This window comes from Salmo salar, chromosome 15 (assembly GCF_965601325.2).
Source record: "Salmo salar chromosome 15, fSalSal1, whole genome shotgun sequence".
Lineage (NCBI taxonomy): Eukaryota > Metazoa > Chordata > Actinopteri > Salmoniformes > Salmonidae > Salmo > Salmo salar.
This window is the reverse complement of record NC_138305.1, coordinates 57,868,599-57,887,801: the sequence shown is the minus strand read 5'-3', so window position 1 is coordinate 57,887,801 and position 19,203 is coordinate 57,868,599. Positions and strand designations below refer to the sequence as shown.

At 41.3% G+C, this 19,203-nt stretch overlaps 2 protein-coding genes across 6 annotated transcripts in view; one reads left to right on the top strand and one right to left on the bottom strand.

Annotated features, from left to right (window-relative positions):
• The first annotated feature begins 39 nt into the window (after positions 1-39).
• LOC106571572 (ectonucleoside triphosphate diphosphohydrolase 5) lies at positions 40-15,929 on the top strand. 4 transcript variants are annotated; one of them, XM_014144789.3, is made up of 15 exons: positions 6,494-6,581; positions 7,157-7,230; positions 8,669-8,917; positions 9,213-9,292; positions 9,425-9,568; positions 9,707-9,782; positions 10,216-10,251; positions 10,942-11,030; positions 11,145-11,224; positions 11,346-11,407; positions 11,551-11,652; positions 11,942-12,085; positions 14,462-14,518; positions 14,756-14,871; positions 15,033-15,929. In XM_014144789.3, the coding sequence occupies exons 3-15, from the start codon at positions 8,671-8,673 to the stop codon at positions 15,117-15,119; spliced, it is 1,320 nt and encodes a 439-aa protein (XP_014000264.1). In that variant the 5' UTR covers positions 6,494-6,581; positions 7,157-7,230; positions 8,669-8,670; the 3' UTR covers positions 15,120-15,929. The 4 variants fall into 4 exon arrangements, with proteins under 4 accessions (XP_014000268.1, XP_014000264.1, XP_014000267.1 ...); XM_014144792.3 differs by having other exon boundaries at positions 8,639-8,917; XM_014144790.3 differs by lacking the exon at positions 6,494-6,581 and adding an exon at positions 6,589-6,789.
• Positions 14,952-19,203, bottom strand: part of znf410 (zinc finger protein 410) — a 20,481-nt gene continuing 16,229 nt past the window's right edge. For both annotated transcript variants that reach the window (NM_001173730.1, XM_014144717.3), the window contains exons 9-12: positions 17,172-17,261; positions 16,755-16,874; positions 16,414-16,533; positions 14,952-16,244 (exon numbers count right to left, since the gene is read on the bottom strand). In NM_001173730.1, the coding sequence (NP_001167201.1) occupies positions 16,144-16,244; positions 16,414-16,533; positions 16,755-16,874; positions 17,172-17,261 (431 nt within the window). In that variant the 3' untranslated portion in view covers positions 14,952-16,143. The remainder of the gene's footprint in view (positions 16,245-16,413; positions 16,534-16,754; positions 16,875-17,171; positions 17,262-19,203) is intronic.

The following is a 19,203-nucleotide window of genomic DNA, read 5'->3' as shown; positions in this document are numbered from 1 at the left end:
CAACAGCTCGCAGTGCGGATATAGCCGACATCAGATTATTATGGACAAAGGAGTGAGATTGACAAAAAATAAACTGCAGCCAAGCATCGATCATCATGTCACCAGAATCTGCATATTTATTCGAAAGGAGCATCAATCTCATCACCGTACCCTTCCAGCTACCATGTGAACTTGATTTATTTCATCTGTAGCCATTTTTTTGTATTTTTTTTGATAGGCATTTTTTTTCTACATAATTTATTTTGCGACGTGCACCGTATATTATTTCGTAATACAATCGTTTTATACTAGTGCATAGTACTTAGCGCAACCTCGTTACATATACAAATAATTACCTATCCCATCATATTCAAATAAGACTAACTTTAGAACAGTTGCCAATTTGCCAACAAACTCCTCTTCAGACACTTTAATCTCGATGGGCAAACAAGCCTTAAATTGGATGTTACAATTTATACCACGGCGGGCAGTAGTATTATAAAACGGTACCTTACCTTTAGTAGACGTATCATAAGTAGAGGTCGGCCGATTAATTAGGGCCGATTTCAAATTTTCATAACAATCGGTAATTGTCATTTTTGGACACAAATTATATTTGCAATCGACCAGGAGACTGCGTGGCAGACTGACCACCTGTTACGCGAGTGCTGGCAGCAAGGAGCCATGGTAAGTTGCTAGCTAGCGTTAGACAGTTTTTTTTAATAAGATACATTTATCTTAACATAATCACTAGTTAACTACACATGGTTGATGATATTACTAGTTTAACTAGCTTGTCCTGCGTTGCATATAATCAATGCGGTGCCTGAAATTGACACTTCTCTTGCGTTCAGTGCAAGCAGAGTCAGGTTATATGCAGCAGTTTGGGCCGCCTGGCTCGTTGTGAACTGTGTGAAGACAATTTCTTCCTAACAAAGACCGTAATTAATTTGCCAGAATTTTACATAATTATGACACAATATTGAAAGTTGTGCAATGTAACAGCAATATTTAGACTTAGGGTTGCCACCCGTTCGATAAAATAGGACCGGTTCCGTATTTCACTGAAAGAATACATGTTTTGTTTTCGAAATTATAGTTTTCGGATTTGACCATATTAATGACCTACGGCTCGTATTTGTGTGTTTTATTATATTAAAATTAAGTCTATGATTTTTATATTTGATAGAGCAGTCTGAGCAGTGGTAGGCACCAGCAGGCTCGTAAGCATTCATTCAAACAGCACTTTCCTGCGTTTGCCAGCAGTTTTTCGCAAGGCTTGAAGCACAGCTCTGCTTATGACTTCAAATCTATCAACTCCCGAGATTAGGCTGGCAATACTATAGTGCCTATAAGAACATCCAATAGTCAAAAGGTCTATGAAATACAAATGGTATAGAGAGAAATAGTCCTATAATAACTACAACCTAAAACTTCTTAACTGGGAATATTGAAGACTCGTTAAAAGGAACCACCAGCTTTAAATGGAAGCCAGTTTTGATTGTTGCTGACTATTTCTTTGTTACATTATTATACAATTACCCATAGAAAATACATCTCACATGCGTTTCTTTTAAAAATGTAATAAAATAAAACACAATTTATATTGAATCATTTCTGGGATTTTTTGGGGGGGGTAGGCCTATCCCTGGCTGCGCCTCTACTGTAAACAGCATGCTTTTTTGAGTGGTAGTGGAAGGACCACACAACATATCACGTTATTCCAAGTTTACTGCGATATGATGGTTATTATATTAATATTTGCGCATAAAGATGTTTCCACCAGCATTTCTAATATAACTAATTGTACAGATACAAAAACATACCACCTTAACTAGTGTATTTTGTTTTGTCGACATTTGGAAAGTTTACTGTCATTTTGCTGTTTCCATCATGTTTTTTATCCGAAATATGAATTATTCACATAAAAAGGTTTAATGGAAACCTGGTTAGTGACACTCTGGGCAAATTATTGTTTCTACAAATGTATTTTGTGCTGACCGGTCTCTGTTAGTATTTCAGTGAGTATACATTAGAATAATCCAATTTGGGATGTTAGTGCCTAGACCTCTGCTCCCAAATGGCGCAGCGGTCTAAGGCTCTGCATCTCTGTGCTACAGGTGTCATTACAGACCCTGGTTCGATTCCAGGCTGTATTTAAAAAAAATGCCTTCCTCACCATCTTAAATAAGCATGCCCCATTCAAGAAATGTAGAACCAGGAACAGATATAGCCCTTGGGTCTCTCCAGACCTGACAACGAACAGCCCCTGTGATATGCAACTTTTCAGGGAAGTTAGAAACCAATATACACAGGCAGTTAGAAAAGCCAAGGCTAGCTTTTTCAAGCAGAAATGTGCTTCCTGCAACACAAACATAAAAAAGTTCTGGGACACTGTAAAGTACATGGAGAATAAGAACACCTCCTCCCAGCTGCCCACTGCACTGAGGATAGGAAACTCTGTCACCTCTGATAAATCCACTATAATTGAGAATTTCAATAAGCATTTTTCTACGGCTGGCCATGCTTTCCACCTGGCTACCCCTACCGCGGTCAACAGCACTGCACCCCCCACAGCTACTCGCCCAAGCCTTCCCCATTTCTCCTTCTCCCAAATCCAGTCAGCTGATGTTCTGAAAGAGCTGCAAAATCTGGACCCCTACAAATCAGCCGGGCTAGACAATCTGGACCCTTTCTTTCTAAAATTATCTGCCGAAATTGTTGCAACCCCTATTACTAGCCTGTTCAACCTCTCTTTCGTGTCGTCTGAGATTCCAAAAGATTGGAAAGCAGCTGCTGTCATCCCCCTCTTCAAAGGAGGGGACACTCTTGACCCAAACTGCTACAGACCTATATCTATCCTACCCTGCCTTTCTAAGGTCTTCGAAAGCCAAGTCAACAAACAGATTACCGACCATTTCGAATCCCACCGCACCTTCTCTGCTACGCAATCTGGTTTCAGAGCTGGTCATGGGTGCACCTCAGCCATGCTCAAGGTCCTAAACGATATCGTAACCGCCATCGATAAGAAACAATACTATGCTGCCGTATTCGTTGACCTGGCCAAGGCTTTCGACTCTGTCAATCACCACATCCTCATTGGCAGACTCAATAGCCTTGGCTTCTCAAATGATTGCCTCGCCTGGTTCACCAACTACTTCTCTGATAGAGTTCAATGTGTCAAATCGGATGGCCTGTTGTCCGGGCCTCTGGTAGTCTCTATGGGGGTGCCACAGGGTTAAATTCTTGGGCCAACTCTTTTCTCTGTATACATCAATGTCACTCTTGCTGCTGTTGAGTCTCTGATCCACCTCTACGCAGACGACACCATTCTGTATACTTCTGGCCCTTCTTTGGACACTGCAGACGAGCTTCAATGCCATACAACTCTCCTTCCGTGGCCTCCAACTGCTTTTAAATACAAGTAAAACTAAATGCATGCTCTTCAACCGATCGCTGCCTGCACCTACCTGCCCGTCCAGCATCACTACTCTGGACGGTTCTGACTTAGAATATGTGGACAACTACAAATACCTAGGTGTCTGGTTAGACTGTAAGCTCTCCTTCCAGACTCACATCAAACATCTCCAATCCAAAGTTAAATCTAGAATTGGCTTCCTATTTCGCAACAAAGCATCCTTCACTCATGCTGCCAAACATACCCTCGTAAAACTGACCATCCTACCGATCCTCGACTTCGGCGACGTCATTTACAAAATAGCCTCCAATACCCTACTCAATAAACTGGATGCAGTCTATCACAGTGCCATCCGTTTTGTCACCAAAGCCCCATATACTACCCACCACTGCGACCTGTACGCTCTCGTTAGCTGGCCCTCGCTTCATACTCGTCGCCAAACCCACTGGCTCCAGGTCATCTACAAGACCCTGCTAGGTAAAGTCCCCCCTTATCTCCGCTCACTGGTCACCATAGCAGCCCCCACCCATAGCATGCGCTCCAGCAGGTATATCTCTCTGGTCACTCCCAAAGCCAATTCCTCCTTTGGCCGTCTCTCCTTCCAGTTCTCTGCTGCCAATGACTGGAACGAACTACAAATTTCTCTGAAACTGGAAACACTTATCTCCCTCACTAGCTTTAAGCACCAGCTGTCAGAGCAGCTCACAGATCACTGCACCTGTACATAGCCCATCTATAATTTAGCCCATACAACTACCTCTTCCCCTACTGTATTTATTTATTTTGCTCCTTTGCACCCCATTATTTCTATTTCTACTTTGCACTTTCTTCCACTACAAATCTACCATTCCAGTGTTTTACTTGCTATATTGTATTTACTTTGCCACCATGGCCTTTCTTGCCTTTACCTCCCTTATCTCACCTCATTTGCTCACATTGTATATAGACTTATTTTTCTACTGTATTATTGACTGTATGTTTGTTTTACTCCATGTGTAACTCTTTGTTGTTGTATGTGTCGAACTGCTTTGCTTTATCTTGGCCAGGTCGCAATTGTAAATGAGAACTTGTTCTCAACTAGCCTACCTGGTTAAATAAAGGTGAAATAAAATAAACAACTGGCCGTGATTGGGAGTCCCATAGGGCGGTGCACAATTGGCCCAGCGTCGTTAGGGTTTGGCCCGGGTAGGCCGTCATTGTAAATAAGAATTTGTTCTGCCTCCTGCCAAGTTAAATAAAGGTAAAAAATAAACAAAATTATGCAATGATGCACCCTGTTTTACATGGCATAAAGATTTCCATTGAATACTGCTGCTGAAGACACTTCTTCCTATGCCTCATCAATGAGCTCTATATATTGCAACTATAACTAAATATTGCTCTCTCAAGCATGAATCTGGGGAAAACATGTTTTGTTGAGAAGTTGTAAATGCTGGTATTTGCGAGTCAGACACCTTTTAGAGAGCCACCCTTTGATGAGTCGTTAAGCTTTGTGGTGCCTGAAGTTCCTGATTATATGTTCTTTAGGCCACAGAATAACACACGCGACTGGTAGGTTATATGGATGTTTGCAACTTACATAAACGGAACTTCGTAAACAAGCTTTGACAAGGCTTTGCTGTTGTTAAAGTACAGAATTGGACATGGATGTAAATGTTTATCATAAACATTTGACAACACTAGGTAGTCAGATTACCATGGGGTTTACAATGTGTTTTTTGGCTACAGAGCTTGCTTTTCTATTCATCAATAGCGGAGTCCTGACCAGGGCCCAGAGATTTTTCCTAGCAATCCTAAATCTGCTGTCCGGTGGTTATTTTGTTTGTGAAAACCCTTTCACGTAGACATTGTGAACAGTAAAGCGGCAGAGTTTCAAACTTTAAGCAGTAAAACTGGTGTTTTGCTGCTTAAGAAATTCCTATGTTTTGACAGACAGACCATGGGACTTGTTGCAAAATCCCAACAATATAAATATGCTTCTGCTGTGCTGGCACAAAACTAATTACAGTGAGTTTCCCTTGACTGCATTGAACATGCTGAAAATTGGTATTGTGGGTTGATTGTTTCGTTTCCTCAGCATGTTCATTCTTTCGGGATTAACCTTTATGGTCTTTATTTACATTGTCAGCAAGATTACCTTAATGTATGGAAAACAACTATCTACATGAGAATTTTCAGTTTTCTTTGATCAGTGGTTTGACAGATGCTGCGTTCAAACCAACTGGGGGGGGGGGGGAGCTCCGACTGGGAAAAATTGTTTTGAACGGTCAACCAACTCGGAATTCCAAGAGGGAAATTCTGGCATCTTTCTAGAGCTCTAACTTTCCGACCTGAAGATCACCAATGTCATGATTTTACCTGCTTTTTTTTCTTTGAGTTCCCAGTTGTTTTGCAGCCTGGGAACCAAAATATATATATATATATATATATATATTTTTTTTTAATGAACAACAAATCAATACAGAAAGTACATGCGGGAACACGAGTATATATAAATAATATACAAAGGACAATTGGGCTTGGGGGTACAATATCACATTACACAAGGACCTTAAGGGACATACATACACTTATAATTCTAACAGCTTTTTGTTAGTAGAGTATTTAATTGTCTTAAAATACAGTTCAATTTACTTTTGTAAGGTAAGAAAATGTGGTGTTTTGTTTGTAAATTTACATTTGTGAATATGAAATTTGGCCAAAAGAATAATGAAATTAATTAAATAAAAATGTTTCAGCTTAATTCTATCGTAGGTAAAGAATCCAAGCAGTACATCTCTCCACAATAGTGTAAGATCTTCATAAATGTGTTCAATTATAAATCTACTGACGTCTTTCCACAGTTTTCTTACGTGAATACAATGCCAAAAAGATGCAACACTGTTTCTGGGTGGTCATTACAAAAGGAGCAATTAGAGTTGATGTTTTCCTTAAATTTCTTCATATAGTGGTTGGCAGGATAATATTTATGAATAATTTTAAAGGAAACTTCACAAGTGTGTGTGTGTGTGTGTGTGTGTGTGTGTGTGTGTGTGTGTGTGTGTGTGTGTGTGTGTGTGTGTGTGTGTGTGTGTGTGTGTGGCAAAGTTGTTTTGCAGCGTCAATAGATGACGTAGGTTTGCCCTCCAGTTTAGCTGTCAAATAAGCTAGCTAGTTTGATAGCAGGTGGATGTTGACATGAATGGTAAAATCATTAGCTAGCTAGATATGTCGTTTTATGGCTGTGACTACCTGTATTGCCCGAGAAGAATTGTATATCATTTGTTTTATTTGCAATACATTTTGTGGTTTCTTCGGGAGAAGTTAGCCAGTTAGCTAGCACGTTAGCTGTCAATTGGTAAATTGTGCAACGGCATGGGTCAACTGCAGTCAGAAATGAGCTAAATATAAACGTTTGTGCCTATTTTATTCCCAGCATTTATTTACACAACATGCCACTATATAGGTAGCAGCTATCGTTTCTTTATTTGCATGCAGTGTAAGTTAGCTAGCTAGCTAGCACAAGAATGTTAATTAAAGAAATGTAGGCGAGTCGACAGGTCAGGACCATTACATTTTCAGAGGTAAACTGGCTCTGGCAGCAAAACAGCCAAGTACTCCCTCTAAACATGAATTGATTCTCAATTCCGATATGGTTCTAGAAACATAAGATCTACTTTCATAACACATCAAAAATAATTTCACAAATGCAAAATATACACTAGTGTACTCTGTTTTAGTTCAGTTACAACACTTCGGGCGTCCTTTCATTACACACAGGTGTTTGGAGAAGCTCTGTCTTCGGGTGAACAAGCGCTGTAACATGGACATGTGGGAACCCTAACGCTATACAGGTGTGTGTAGTAATTCAACAATTTGTTTAATGAAAAATCTTTCTGGGTTATAGTAAAGTAAACTTCCAAAGGTTTCCAAAATCGCATTGGAAACAAGCATTATTAAAGTGTAGACAAAGGACTATTGTACACAATCCCATGCAGTCTTCAATGCATCAACTGAGAACCTAAGAGGAAGCCCTCTGGTGAACGATGGCTAGCAGCTAGCTATCATAGTCTTGGGAATTTGACAGTACTGCACTGGGAATTTGAACAGAGTAGCCTTTTAACAGCCTTGTTTTTTAACAGGATCAATACAGAACTGTTTATATTCTTGACAGCTGCAGCGTTGTGGTTTCACTTGCAATACTGTAGGTTTTCCATGGGGTTAGCCTATATAACATGTGGTTATAACATGTTTATTCACTATTTAAAAACCAATAACAAATATTCCTGTAAACATTTAAACAAGGTCAATCAATCAAATGTATTTTATAAAGCCCTTTTTACATCAGCAGTTGTCAAAAAGTGCTTTACAGATACCCAGCCTAAAACCCCATAGAGGAAGCAATGCAGAGACCGAAGCAAAGTGTCTAGAAAAAAATCCCTAGAAAGCAGGAATCTAGGAAGAAACCTACAGAGGAACCAGGCTCAGAGGGCCTACCAGTCCTCTTCTGGCTGTAGCGGGACCGTTTTTTGAGTATACGTGGCCAGATGGTTTTGAAGACCTTCAAACCCGGTGGACTGCATGGACAGGAGAGAGAGCATCTGAATTTCTCCCAATAGTCTATAGGATTTGTCACACATATGATAGTTGGTTCTTTTTATTTTATTTGTATTTATTTAACCTTTATTTAACTAGGCAAGTCAGTTAAGAACACATTTTTATTTACGATGGCGGCCTACCCCGGCCAAACCCTAACCCTGACGACGCAGGGCAAATTGTGCACCGCCCTATGGGACTCCCAATCACGGCGGGTTGTGATACAGCATGGAATCAAACCAGGGTCTGTAGTGACGCCTCTAGCACTGAGATGCAGTGCCTTAGACCGCTGCGCCACTCGGGCGAAACAGTTGTAAGGGGAGTACTGTACATTTGTCTAACAATCCTGCTTGGTGGAAGTGTCAACGTCATCCTCCAGAAGGCTCCCTTCTGATTGGTGAATGGCTAGTTAGGGTGTGGTCAAGGTGCATATAACTGTATGCTATTGCTTTGGGGCTCTTCTGTTGGTTGTTGCTTCTAGTTGGGACCTTGTGTCTTCTATCCAGTTAGGTCGACTCAGGAGCAGTGTCAATTATCTAGCGTGCTGTTGGCTAAACTAAACGTTCCTCTGCATGACTGCCTCAGTGGTCCACTCCTATTGAGTTGACTAAGATACCCTTCAGTCCCTCAGTTTTAGCCTAATCCTCCTGGCCTTGTACCCATCAGAGGGACACTCATCTCCTACTCCTTCCCCAGAGATGTCTCCCCAGGCTTCTCTCCTACCTGCGGTGGTCCTGTCACTGGTTCTGGTTGTGTGGGTTCTGACAGGGCTGACCCATGCCCAGCCCAAGGCTTCTGTCCTGGACTTCTCCGCCAGCCTGGGTAACCTCCTCCCCAGCCTCAGCCGACCAGCCAACTCCAGCCGGATCTTCTATGGGGTAATGTTTGACGCTGGCAGCACTGGCACACGCATCCACGTCTATACCTTCATACAGAAAGACCCTGGTGAGTTATGCTAAAACTCTACTGGAGAGAGGAGGTGTTAAGATGCTCCCTGATGTGTTACTCTGCGCAATGTTGTGGTATTACATTTCCCATTTACTTCAAGCAAAATTGAATTGGTATATTATTAAATGCTCATCAATAAACATAACACTAAATGCACATCTTCATAAAACATCGTTCATGTTTGCAAATTGTAAATTAAATGCTTATTGCTCCAAGTGGATTTTGTCGTCTCAATTGTATGTTTTTTTTTCTTCTGTTGACGGATCGTTCATGTGTATCTTTTGTCTGACAGAGGAGTTACCAGTGTTGGATAATGAGATGTTCCATTCCATCAAGCCTGGTCTGTCAGCATATGCAGACACGCCTGAAATGGTGAGACAGCAGTGGTTGTAATTGCCCGATGCAGCAAGTGGTATTCAAATATTTCAAAAACACTTGAAATGGCTTGAGTCCCTAAAATGCACATCATAATCATCATTCTCCAATACCACATTCTCTCCCCAGGGTGGGTATACAGTGAGGCAGCTTCTGAAAGTGGCTAAGAAAACCGTCCCCCGGCTGGAATGGAAGAGAACCCCGCTGGTCTTGAAAGCCACAGCAGGACTCAGGCTGCTGCCCTCAGAGAAAGCCCAGGCTCTGCTGGAACAGGTATGGGTGGGACCTAGGGCACTCCTAGATCTGATAGGGCTGGAGCACTATTAAATCAGGTATGGCACTGCCATAGGTGTTGACACTGCATTCACCCTTTCTGCAGTCATCTCTCCGTCTTCCCACTCCACCCCACAGGTGCAGGATGTTTTTGATGAATCTCCCTTCTTCGTGCCAGACGATAGCGTCAGCATAATGAATGGTACAAATGAAGGTAAAGTCTCGTCTACCCATAACCCGTAGTCAAACCTCCAGTCAGACCTATTCATCAGCAGTCCGGAGGCAGGCTTCAGCAGTGCTCGCCTCTTGGTGGCATCAGTCACTGTTCTCCTTCGACAGCTTGCTGTACACTTTCTTACCCCGATCCGTTATGATGACGCTGTAGAAAAAGAGGGTTGTTGTTGTTGTTGTTGTTAGAGTCTGCCTTGGTTACACCTCAAAAAGGTGTAATTATGTGGTGAATGGATTTAGTGGTTTACCGAACCTTGTGTGGTGTAATTGATTTGTCAGCATTTTGTCTCAAATGATAGCCCACTTACACAAACTAATGTCAAACTAATGCTTATGCATGTCAAACAAGTGATGAGTTAACTGCACTGTCAGATCAGTCTTTACCTCACTTGAATGATAGTTTTTTGTTCTTGTAGGAATCTTGGCGTGGGTTACTGTGAACTTTTTGACAGGTGAGGCTTGTAACTTTTTGTCATAGTACATATTGTAATGCATTATTGTCACTTTTCAAACAATTTTGTTTAGGCTATTCTATTATCAGGTTGTAGGGTCAGCTATAAACAGGTAACTGCCAAAATAATGGAAACACAGTAAAAGAGGGATACAAAGTACGTATTTTGAAAACAGGTGCTTCCACACAGGTGTGGTTCCTGAGTTAAGCAATTATCATCCCATCATGCTTAGGGTAATGTATAACAATTCTGGGCAGGCCATTATTTTTGCTACCATGGTTATGCCACCATAGGATGACAATGCCCCCATCCACAGGGCACGAGTAAACAATATGCCATGGCATTATCAGCCACCAGTTCTCAACCCAATTGAACACTTATGGGAGATTCTGGAGCGGCGCCTGAGACGTTTTCCATCACCAACAAAACACTAAATGATGGAATTTCTTGTGGAAGAATGGTGTCGCATCCCTCCAATAGAGTTCCAGACACTTGTAGAATCTATGACAAGGTGCATTGAAGCTGTTCTGGCTTGTGGGGGCCCAATGCACTATTAAGATGCTTTATGTTGGTGTTTCATTTATTTTGGCAGTTACTTGTATATACACATAAATCAGACAGCTGACTCCCACCGTCTTCAGAGGGAACTTGTCAATAAAGTTGGTTGAAATGTGAAGCATGTTATTTTAGGTCACCTGTATGCTGAGACCAGGAAGACAGTGGGGATTCTGGATCTGGGGGGAGGATCGACTCAAATCACTTTTCTTCCTAAATCCAAGGTTAGTGTCCATTTGTACAAGTTGATTCATTTTCAATATTGTGTTTCTGTATTGTGTTGATACAGTTTTTATTGGAATGGTAATAACATTTATTGATTTATTTTTCCTGTGCAGAAAACCATTGGAAGTTCTCCTGATGACTACATTGCCAGAATTGACATGTTAAACTCGACATATGAACTCTACACTCACAGGTATACAATCTATATCCACTGATGCAGCAAGTATAAACAGTAATATTTCTTCGTAACAAATCCGTAAGGTAGGTATTTGTAAAACTGCTACCCAAGTAAGATTGATTGATTTAATTGACAGCTACCTGGGTAATGGACTGATGGCAGCTAGACTGGCAGCCCTAGGAGCACTGGGGGCAGAAGGTACAGGGATTACATATTTTACATATCATCATCAGCATGTTATCTCCATTTAGACAATATAGGTTTCAGAACATGTATCAAATGTTTACTTTGCCATGTTATTCATAGACCCCCATACATTATTTTCTCACTTTACACTCCAGGGTTAGAGTGGAGAGTGTTCAAAAGCTCCTGCCTGCCTAAGAAGTTCAGAGAGGAGTGGAGCTTTGGAGGACTCACCTACATAGTCAGTGGGATACCTGATGGTGAGAGTCAGCCAACTCACTATATCTGCTAGAAGTACAGTGAAATATGTGCCATAGTAGATCAGCCTTGGAACAGTTCTTTGGATGGTAACACAAAACATAGCATGCTGAGGTACCTCTCAACGTGTCCTCTATGCAGGGTGGTAGGGTTTACCTGAGTTTGCTCATCGGGATATTAGGTCTCGGTTGCTGTTGAGCAGTTTGTCACAAATGTGTGTGAAAAGTGCTATACACATGCATTTCATTGATTGATTGGAAAGGTCATAATAGTATCCTGTTTCTGTCCCAGGTTATGTGGGATACAAGCTGTGTTACCAGGAAGTGCTGAAGGTGGTAAAGGGAATAGTTCACCAGCCCTATGAGTTGAAAGACACCAGTGTGTTCTACGCTTTCTCCTATTACTTTGACCGAGCCGTGGATGCAGGCCTTATTGGTGAGAGGAAACGCAGACACTATGACTTACACACAATACTTCAAGCGAGCAGTGGACTTTTCAGTGAGAGAGGACACACACACACACACACAGTTAGTATAATTACTCACTGCTAGAATTAGATTTATTCACCTCCTCCCTCTCGACAGGGAAAAATTACTCATTGCTGAGGTGATTGACTCCAGTGTTTCCCCTAGGATTTCTTTCAGCAGCGGTGGAAAAGTTAGCGGGTTGGGGGTACATGGTAGTGGGTGGGGCCAATGCATGATTTTAGGGCAAATTTCCTGCAATTCTACACATTTTGCCATTGGGCAGAGTACATTTTACAGTTTTAAAAGCTCGTTTCCTGCAATTCTACAGGTTTTGTCATGAGGCTGAGAGACAAATTTCAGTTTGAAAAGTGATCATATTTAAAAATATATTGCGGCATTATATTTTCTACATACTTTCTGGTTTTAGTAGTTTAAGTTTACACTTAAAATATTTTACCATCCCCGAATATATATTTTTTGCATTGGTGGCAACCATTTTGCAACAGCGTGCTGCCGCTAAATACATTTACAGTTGAAGTCAGAAGTTTACATACACTTAGGTTGGAGTCATTAAAACTCGTTTTTCAACCACTCCACAAATTTCTTGTTAACAAACTATAGTTTTGGCAAGTCAGTTAGGACATCTACTTTGTGCATGACACAAGTAACTTTTCCAACAATTGTTTACAGACAGATTATTTCATTTATAATTCACTGTATCACAATTCCAGTGGGTCAGAAGTTTACAAAACACTAAGTTGACTGTGCCTTTAAACAGCTTGGAAAATTCCAGAAAATGATGTCATGGCTTTAGAAGCTTCTGATAGGCTAATTGACATCATTTGAGTCAATTGGAGGTGTACCTGTGGATGTATTCCCTACCTTCAAACTCAGTGTCTCTTTGCTTGACATCATGGGAAAATCAAAAGAAATCAGCCAAGACCTCCACAAGTCTGGTTCATCCTTGGGAGCAATTTCCAAACGTCTGAAGGTACCACGTTCATCTGTACAAACAATAGTACGCAAGTATAAACACCATGGGACCACGCAGCCGTCATACCGCTCAGGAAGGAGACGCATTCTGTCTCCTAGAGATGAACGTACTTTGGTGCGAAAAGTGCAAATCAATCCCAGAACAACAGCAAAGGACCTTGTGAAGATGCTGGAGGAAACAAGCACAAAAGTATCTATATCCACAGTAAAATTAGTCCTATCAACATAACCTGAAAGGCCGCTCAGCAAGGAAGAAGCCACTGCTCCAAAACCGTCATAAAAAAAGCCAGACTACAGTTTGCAACTGCACATGGGAACAAAGATTGTACTTTTTGGAGAAATGTCCTCTGGTCCGATGAAAGAGAAATAGAACTGTTTGGCCAAAATGACCATTATCTTTTGGAGTAAAAAGGGGGAGGCTTGCAAGCCGAAGAACACCATCCCAACCGTGAAGCACGGGGGTGGCAGCATCATGTTGTGGGGGTGCTTTGCTGCAGGAGGGACTGGTGCGCTTCACAAAATAGATGGCATCATGAGGATGGAAAATTACGTGTATATATTGAAGCAACATCTCAAGACATCAGTCAAGAAGTTAAAGCTTGGTCGCAAATGGGTCTTCCCAATGGACAATGACCCCAAGCATACTTCCAAAGTTGTGGCAAAATGGCTTAAGGACAACAAAGTCAAGGTATTGGAGTGGCCATCACAAAGCCCTGACCTCAATCCTATAGAAAATTTGTGGGCAGAGCTGAAAAAGCGTGTGAGCAAGGAGGCCTACAAACTTGACGCAGTTCCACCCGCTCGGTCAGGAGGAATGGGCCAAAATTCACCCAACTTATTGTGGGAAGCTTGTGGAAGGCTACCCAAAACATTTGACCCAATTTAAAGGCAATGCTACCAAATACAAATTGAGTGTTGTAAACTTCTGACCCACTGGGAATGTGATGAAAGAAATATAAGCCGAAATAAATCCTTCTCTACTATTATTCTGCCATTTCATTCTTAAAATAAAGTGGTGATCCTAACTGATCTAAGGCAGGGGATGTTTACTAGGATTAAATGTCAGGAATTGTGAAAAATTGAGTTTAAATGTATTTGGCTAAGGTGTATGTAAACTTCCAACTTCAACTGTAGGGGAAACACTGGACTCAGTGGTGCGTTATAGATGTGGAGTTATTACAGTGGTGTCCTTGGTTCTCGACTCATCAGTGAGTGAGATGAAAGGTTGCAGGCCCAATTGTTAGTATGATGGAGATGTACTGTGTAGCTCTGCTGTCATTATGAATGATAGTGTGATAAGTGTTTCTTTCTGATGGAAAGGTTAACGACACCCATCGCTCCTCTCTTTCAGACAGGACCCAAGGAGGAATGCTGGAGGTCAGGGACTTCAAGAAGAGAGCTAAAGAGGGTGAGAACCAGATAAGCCTGAATCATGATATGCATAGCAATGGATTTATCATTACTATTTAGTGGGAGACTTGCTTCTCTGCCCAGTGCACTTCAGACATGCTGTGCATGGCAATGTATTATACCCATATCAGACTTACTGCGCTGTGTGCTGGAGAAGTCTCATTGGTTGAAAGTGTCTTCCTCTCCTCTTTCCTTTACTGCACTGATCTGGAAACTGATGTGTTTTTTATTCCAGTGTGTAACAAGATGTCTAAGTACCATCTGATCAGCCCCTTCCTGTGTATGGACATGACCTACATCACCTGTCTGCTCAAAGACGGCTTTGGCTTCAAGGAGAACACTGTACTGCAGGTGAGACAGTAAAGCCGTAATGCACAATAGTCCTTTTTGACAAGTCAGTAAAGCAAAACAACACTTTTTAAAAGACAGGATCAGTTCAATTTTTTTTATTTTATTTAAATAAATACAAAAAGGCATGTTGAGTGATTTTGTGTGTTGTCTCTCTTCCCTAGCTGACTAAGAAAGTCAACAACGTGGAGACGAGCTGGGCTTTAGGTGCCACGTTCAACCACTTCCAGAACCTAAAGATCTACAGATAGACAAGGAGCCACAGATCTGGGTGGGCAGGAGGGGAAACCACTGGATTAGATGGTGCTCAAAAATAAATGGACTAAGGAATTCTTGTTGTTTTAAACTTAACAGCCTTTGTTCCTGCCTTGTAATGTCTTAAAAATATGCCTTGCATCTGACTTACTATTTGACTATCAAGATTTGACATTTCTGAGATAACATTACAACTATTTTGTTACCCAACACCTAAATGGTTGGTACTATACTTCAGTAGGTCTGTTGTTTTCATGGGACTAGCTGCTACTAGCTGCTATTTACATCTCTATTAAAGCACTGGGGGCTGTCGATGACTGAAACGCCACTGAGTTGTGTTACTGTATAAAGATGGATATTTTGACCATCTGTTTAATATCACTTGGGTGTGATCTTTATTTTCATTAAAAAATAAACTGGTATGAGTGTGCTTTGCAAAAATAGTGTGTTCAATTGTTCTACATGCAGCCCTCTGTACATCAAATCTTATTGTGCCTTAGTTCCAATAGCAGCTTGTGAGTTTGGAACTGATTTCAAAGTTTCCTTTCTATTAATGGACGGAGTACATTGCTGTGGAGCATATTTAATGTCATTTTCAAATAGTCTTATGTCAGCTATTGACTTGATTAATTTATGTGAATTAAGCTAAAAGCACCAGCCTTAATATTGTTTTACAAAAGGAATATCACTGCATGTTAACCTTATCTGCTCTCAGGTGAGCTTACACAATTGATTTAGTACGATTCACAATGACAAATCCAGGTAGCTATACATGTACTTTCTTTTAATAAAACTCATGATTTGTATATCTGTCTTATTTCTTTGGAAAGTCACCTGATAATTCGTTGTATTTATAAACTACAGAAAAAGTCTGTACAGTTCTAGAACATTTCATACTGTCTTTCTCAAAATAAAACCCTTAGTAGCTAATTACAGATATCTACAGGGCTAAAAGTGAAGGATGCATCTATGTACAGAGAGCTTTGCCTCAAATGCCTGAGATTTGCCCAACAGACTCGACTACAACAGGGCCACCACATCCTCTGGGTATGTGTGGCTTGCCGTTGTCATGGTGACCAGGTCATGGGGTTGAGAGAGAACAACCACCGAGTCTGCCGAGCCTAGAAAGAAGGCGGAAAGGAAGAGGAGGGAAGGCATTAAATAACTAACATAGTCATAGGCTGTTCCCCTGGTTTTGGACAAGAATATAACAGCGTCGCTAACTGTTAAAGAGTATTAGGGTTTTGCATTTGTGACGGATTGTATGACAAGGTGTGTGAGTGTGTTTACCTTGGGCTCGCAGCATGGCATGGTGGACGTTAATTGGATCAACCCCTGTAGTCATGGTGACCATGGTGTCGCCGGGCGACCCGTCAGCCTCCAGTAAACTGCTGTGTGTCAAAGCCTCACCTGTCAATAATACACAGGGGACATACTGTACATTACAGGTATGTTTGTGTGTCATATCGAACATTCCAGATGGAAAACAACGGGCTGGTTCCACACGCGCGCACACACACACACACTCCAAGGCTGCGGCTGAATTAGGTGTGTTTGTGCTGGGTTGGAACTGGAAGAAAGAACGCTCGTAACCAGGCTTGGCGACCACTGTCCTAGTTCGTGTGTGTTACCCGTTTCTCTGCCCTCGTTCCCCAGAGCCTCCTCTCCATGTCTCTTCCTCATGTGAACGTTCCTGCTACCGCTCTGAGAGAACGTCTTCCCACAGATCCCACACTGGTGGGGTTTTTCTCCTGGAACACGATAGACACAGTAACACATCAGTCAGTGGTTGCATCTTAAATGGAACTCCATTCAGTGCACTACCTTTGCACATAAGGCCATAAGGCTCTGGTCAAAAGGAGTGCACTATATAGGGAATTAGGGTGTCATGAGAGACAACCAGTGACACACACTGAAGCTAAAGTTGTGTGTTCGTAAACAGTAGGAACTCGATTTCCACATATTCAGTTGACATAGATAAACGAAGCTAACTGTTGTAATTTCACTATATATAGAATGAAAAGCTGAAACTGGCGTGTTGTTCTCACCTGAGTGTACGAGCATATGTTTGCGTAGACTGGAGTACTCAGCGAAGGACCGACCACAACCATCTGCTTCACACAAGAAGGGCTTCTCCCCTGCAGACAACACACACACCAATTAATGATCACGTTTCACTCACCCACACACACACACACACACACACACACACACACACACACACACACACACCCCCCCCCCCCCTTTTAAGGCTTCTCACCTGTAGACAACATACACTGTTAGCACTGAGGCAGTGTGCCCTAGTAGGAAGACCACTTTGTGCAGCTCACCCTGCACTCAGGTCCAATGTAAATAACATGAGTAAGTCTACTTCTGATAAGCTTCCCAGTAAAGCATTAAAGACAATCAAGCAACTCAGAAGTGCTAAAAAATAGCGCATATTAACACATGCAGCCTTAGAAGCAAGGTCCATGAAGTCAATAACTTGCTTGTTACAGATGACATTCATATTCTGACTATCTCTGAAACTCACTTAGATAATACCTTTGATGATTCAGTGGTAGCAATACATGGTTATAACATTTACCGAAAAGGGGCGGTTTTGCAGTACAGGAACCACATTCCTGTAAAGCTTAGAGACGATCTAATGTTAAATACTGTTTAAGTATTATGGCTACAGGTTCATCTGCCTCACCTAAAGCCCATTCTTGTGGGAAGCTGCTATAGACCACCAAGTGCTAACAGTCAGAATCTGGGTAATGTGTGTGAAATGCTTGATAATGTATGTGATATCAACAGAGAAGTATATTTTCTGGGTGATTTAAATATTGACTAGCTATCATCAAGCTGCCCACTCAAGAAAAAGCTTCAAACTGTAACCAGTGCCTGCAACCCGATTCAGGTTATCAGTCAACCTACCAGGGTAGTAACAAACAGCACAGGAATGAAATCATCCACTTGTATTGATCACATCTTTACTAACGCTGCAGATATTTGCTTTGAAGCAGTATCCAAATCCATAGGATGTAGTGATCACAATATAATAGCCATATCTAGGAAAACCAAAGCTCCAAAGACTGGGCCTAATATAGTGTATAAAGAGGTCATACAATAACTTTTGTAGTGATTCATATGTTGATGATGTAAAGAATATTTGCTGGTCTGTGGTGTGTAATGAGGAGCAACCAGAAGCTGCACTTGACACATGAAATTACTTATTCCAATCACTAATAAGCATGCACCCATTAAGAAAATGACTAAAAACTGTTAAATCCCCTTGGATTGATGAGGAATTGAAAAATTGCCTGGTTGAGAGGGATGAGGCAAACGGTCTGGCAAATAAGTCTGGCAGCCCAACTGATTGGCAAACGTACTGCAAATTAAGAAATCATGTAACTAAACAAAAATACAAATAAAATATACTATGAAACAAAGATCAATTATATAAAGAACGATAATAAAAAGCTTTGGGGAACAATAGATACATTTTTGGGGAAAAAAAGCCAACTCAGCTCCATCTTTCATTGAAACAGAGGGCTCATTCATCACAAAACCAACTGATATTTCCAACTACTTTAATTATTTTTTTCATTGGCAAGATTAGAAAACTTAGGGATGACATGCCAGCAACAAATGCTGACACTACACATCCAAGTATATCAGACCAAATTATGAAAAACAAGAATTGTACTTTTGAATTCCGTAAAGTCAGTGTGGAAGAGGTGAAAAAAAATGTTGTCTAGCAACATTGACAAGCCACCGGGGTCTGACAATCTGGATGGAAAATTACTGAGGATAATAGCAGACGATATTGCCACTCCTATTTGACACATCTTCAAATTAAGCCAACTAGATAGTGTGTGACCTCAGGCCTGGAGGGAAGCGAAAGTCCTTCTACTACCCAATAATAGTAAAGCCCCCTTTACTGGCTCAAATAGCCGACCAATCAGGCTGTTACCAACCCTTAGTAAACTTCTGGAAAAAAATAGTCCCCAAAGTCCAGAACAGACTATGGGAGGCGCACAGTACTACATAGAGCCATGACTACATGGAACTCTATTCCACATCAAGTAACTGACG

What these genes read in the sequence shown, in the direction of transcription:
- LOC106571572 (XM_014144793.3), top strand. Translation starts at nt 8,671, where the DNA reads ATGTCTCCCCAGGCTTCTCTCCTACCTGCGGTGGTCCTGTCACTGGTT. An exon ending in AATGAATGGTACAAATGAAG is followed by an intron (nt 9,783 to 10,215) that starts GTAAAGTCTCGT and finishes TTGTTCTTGTAG; the next exon opens with GAATCTTGGCGTGGGTTACT. An exon ending in CAAGAAGAGAGCTAAAGAGG is followed by an intron (nt 14,519 to 14,755) that starts GTGAGAACCAGA and finishes TTTTTATTCCAG; the next exon opens with TGTGTAACAAGATGTCTAAG.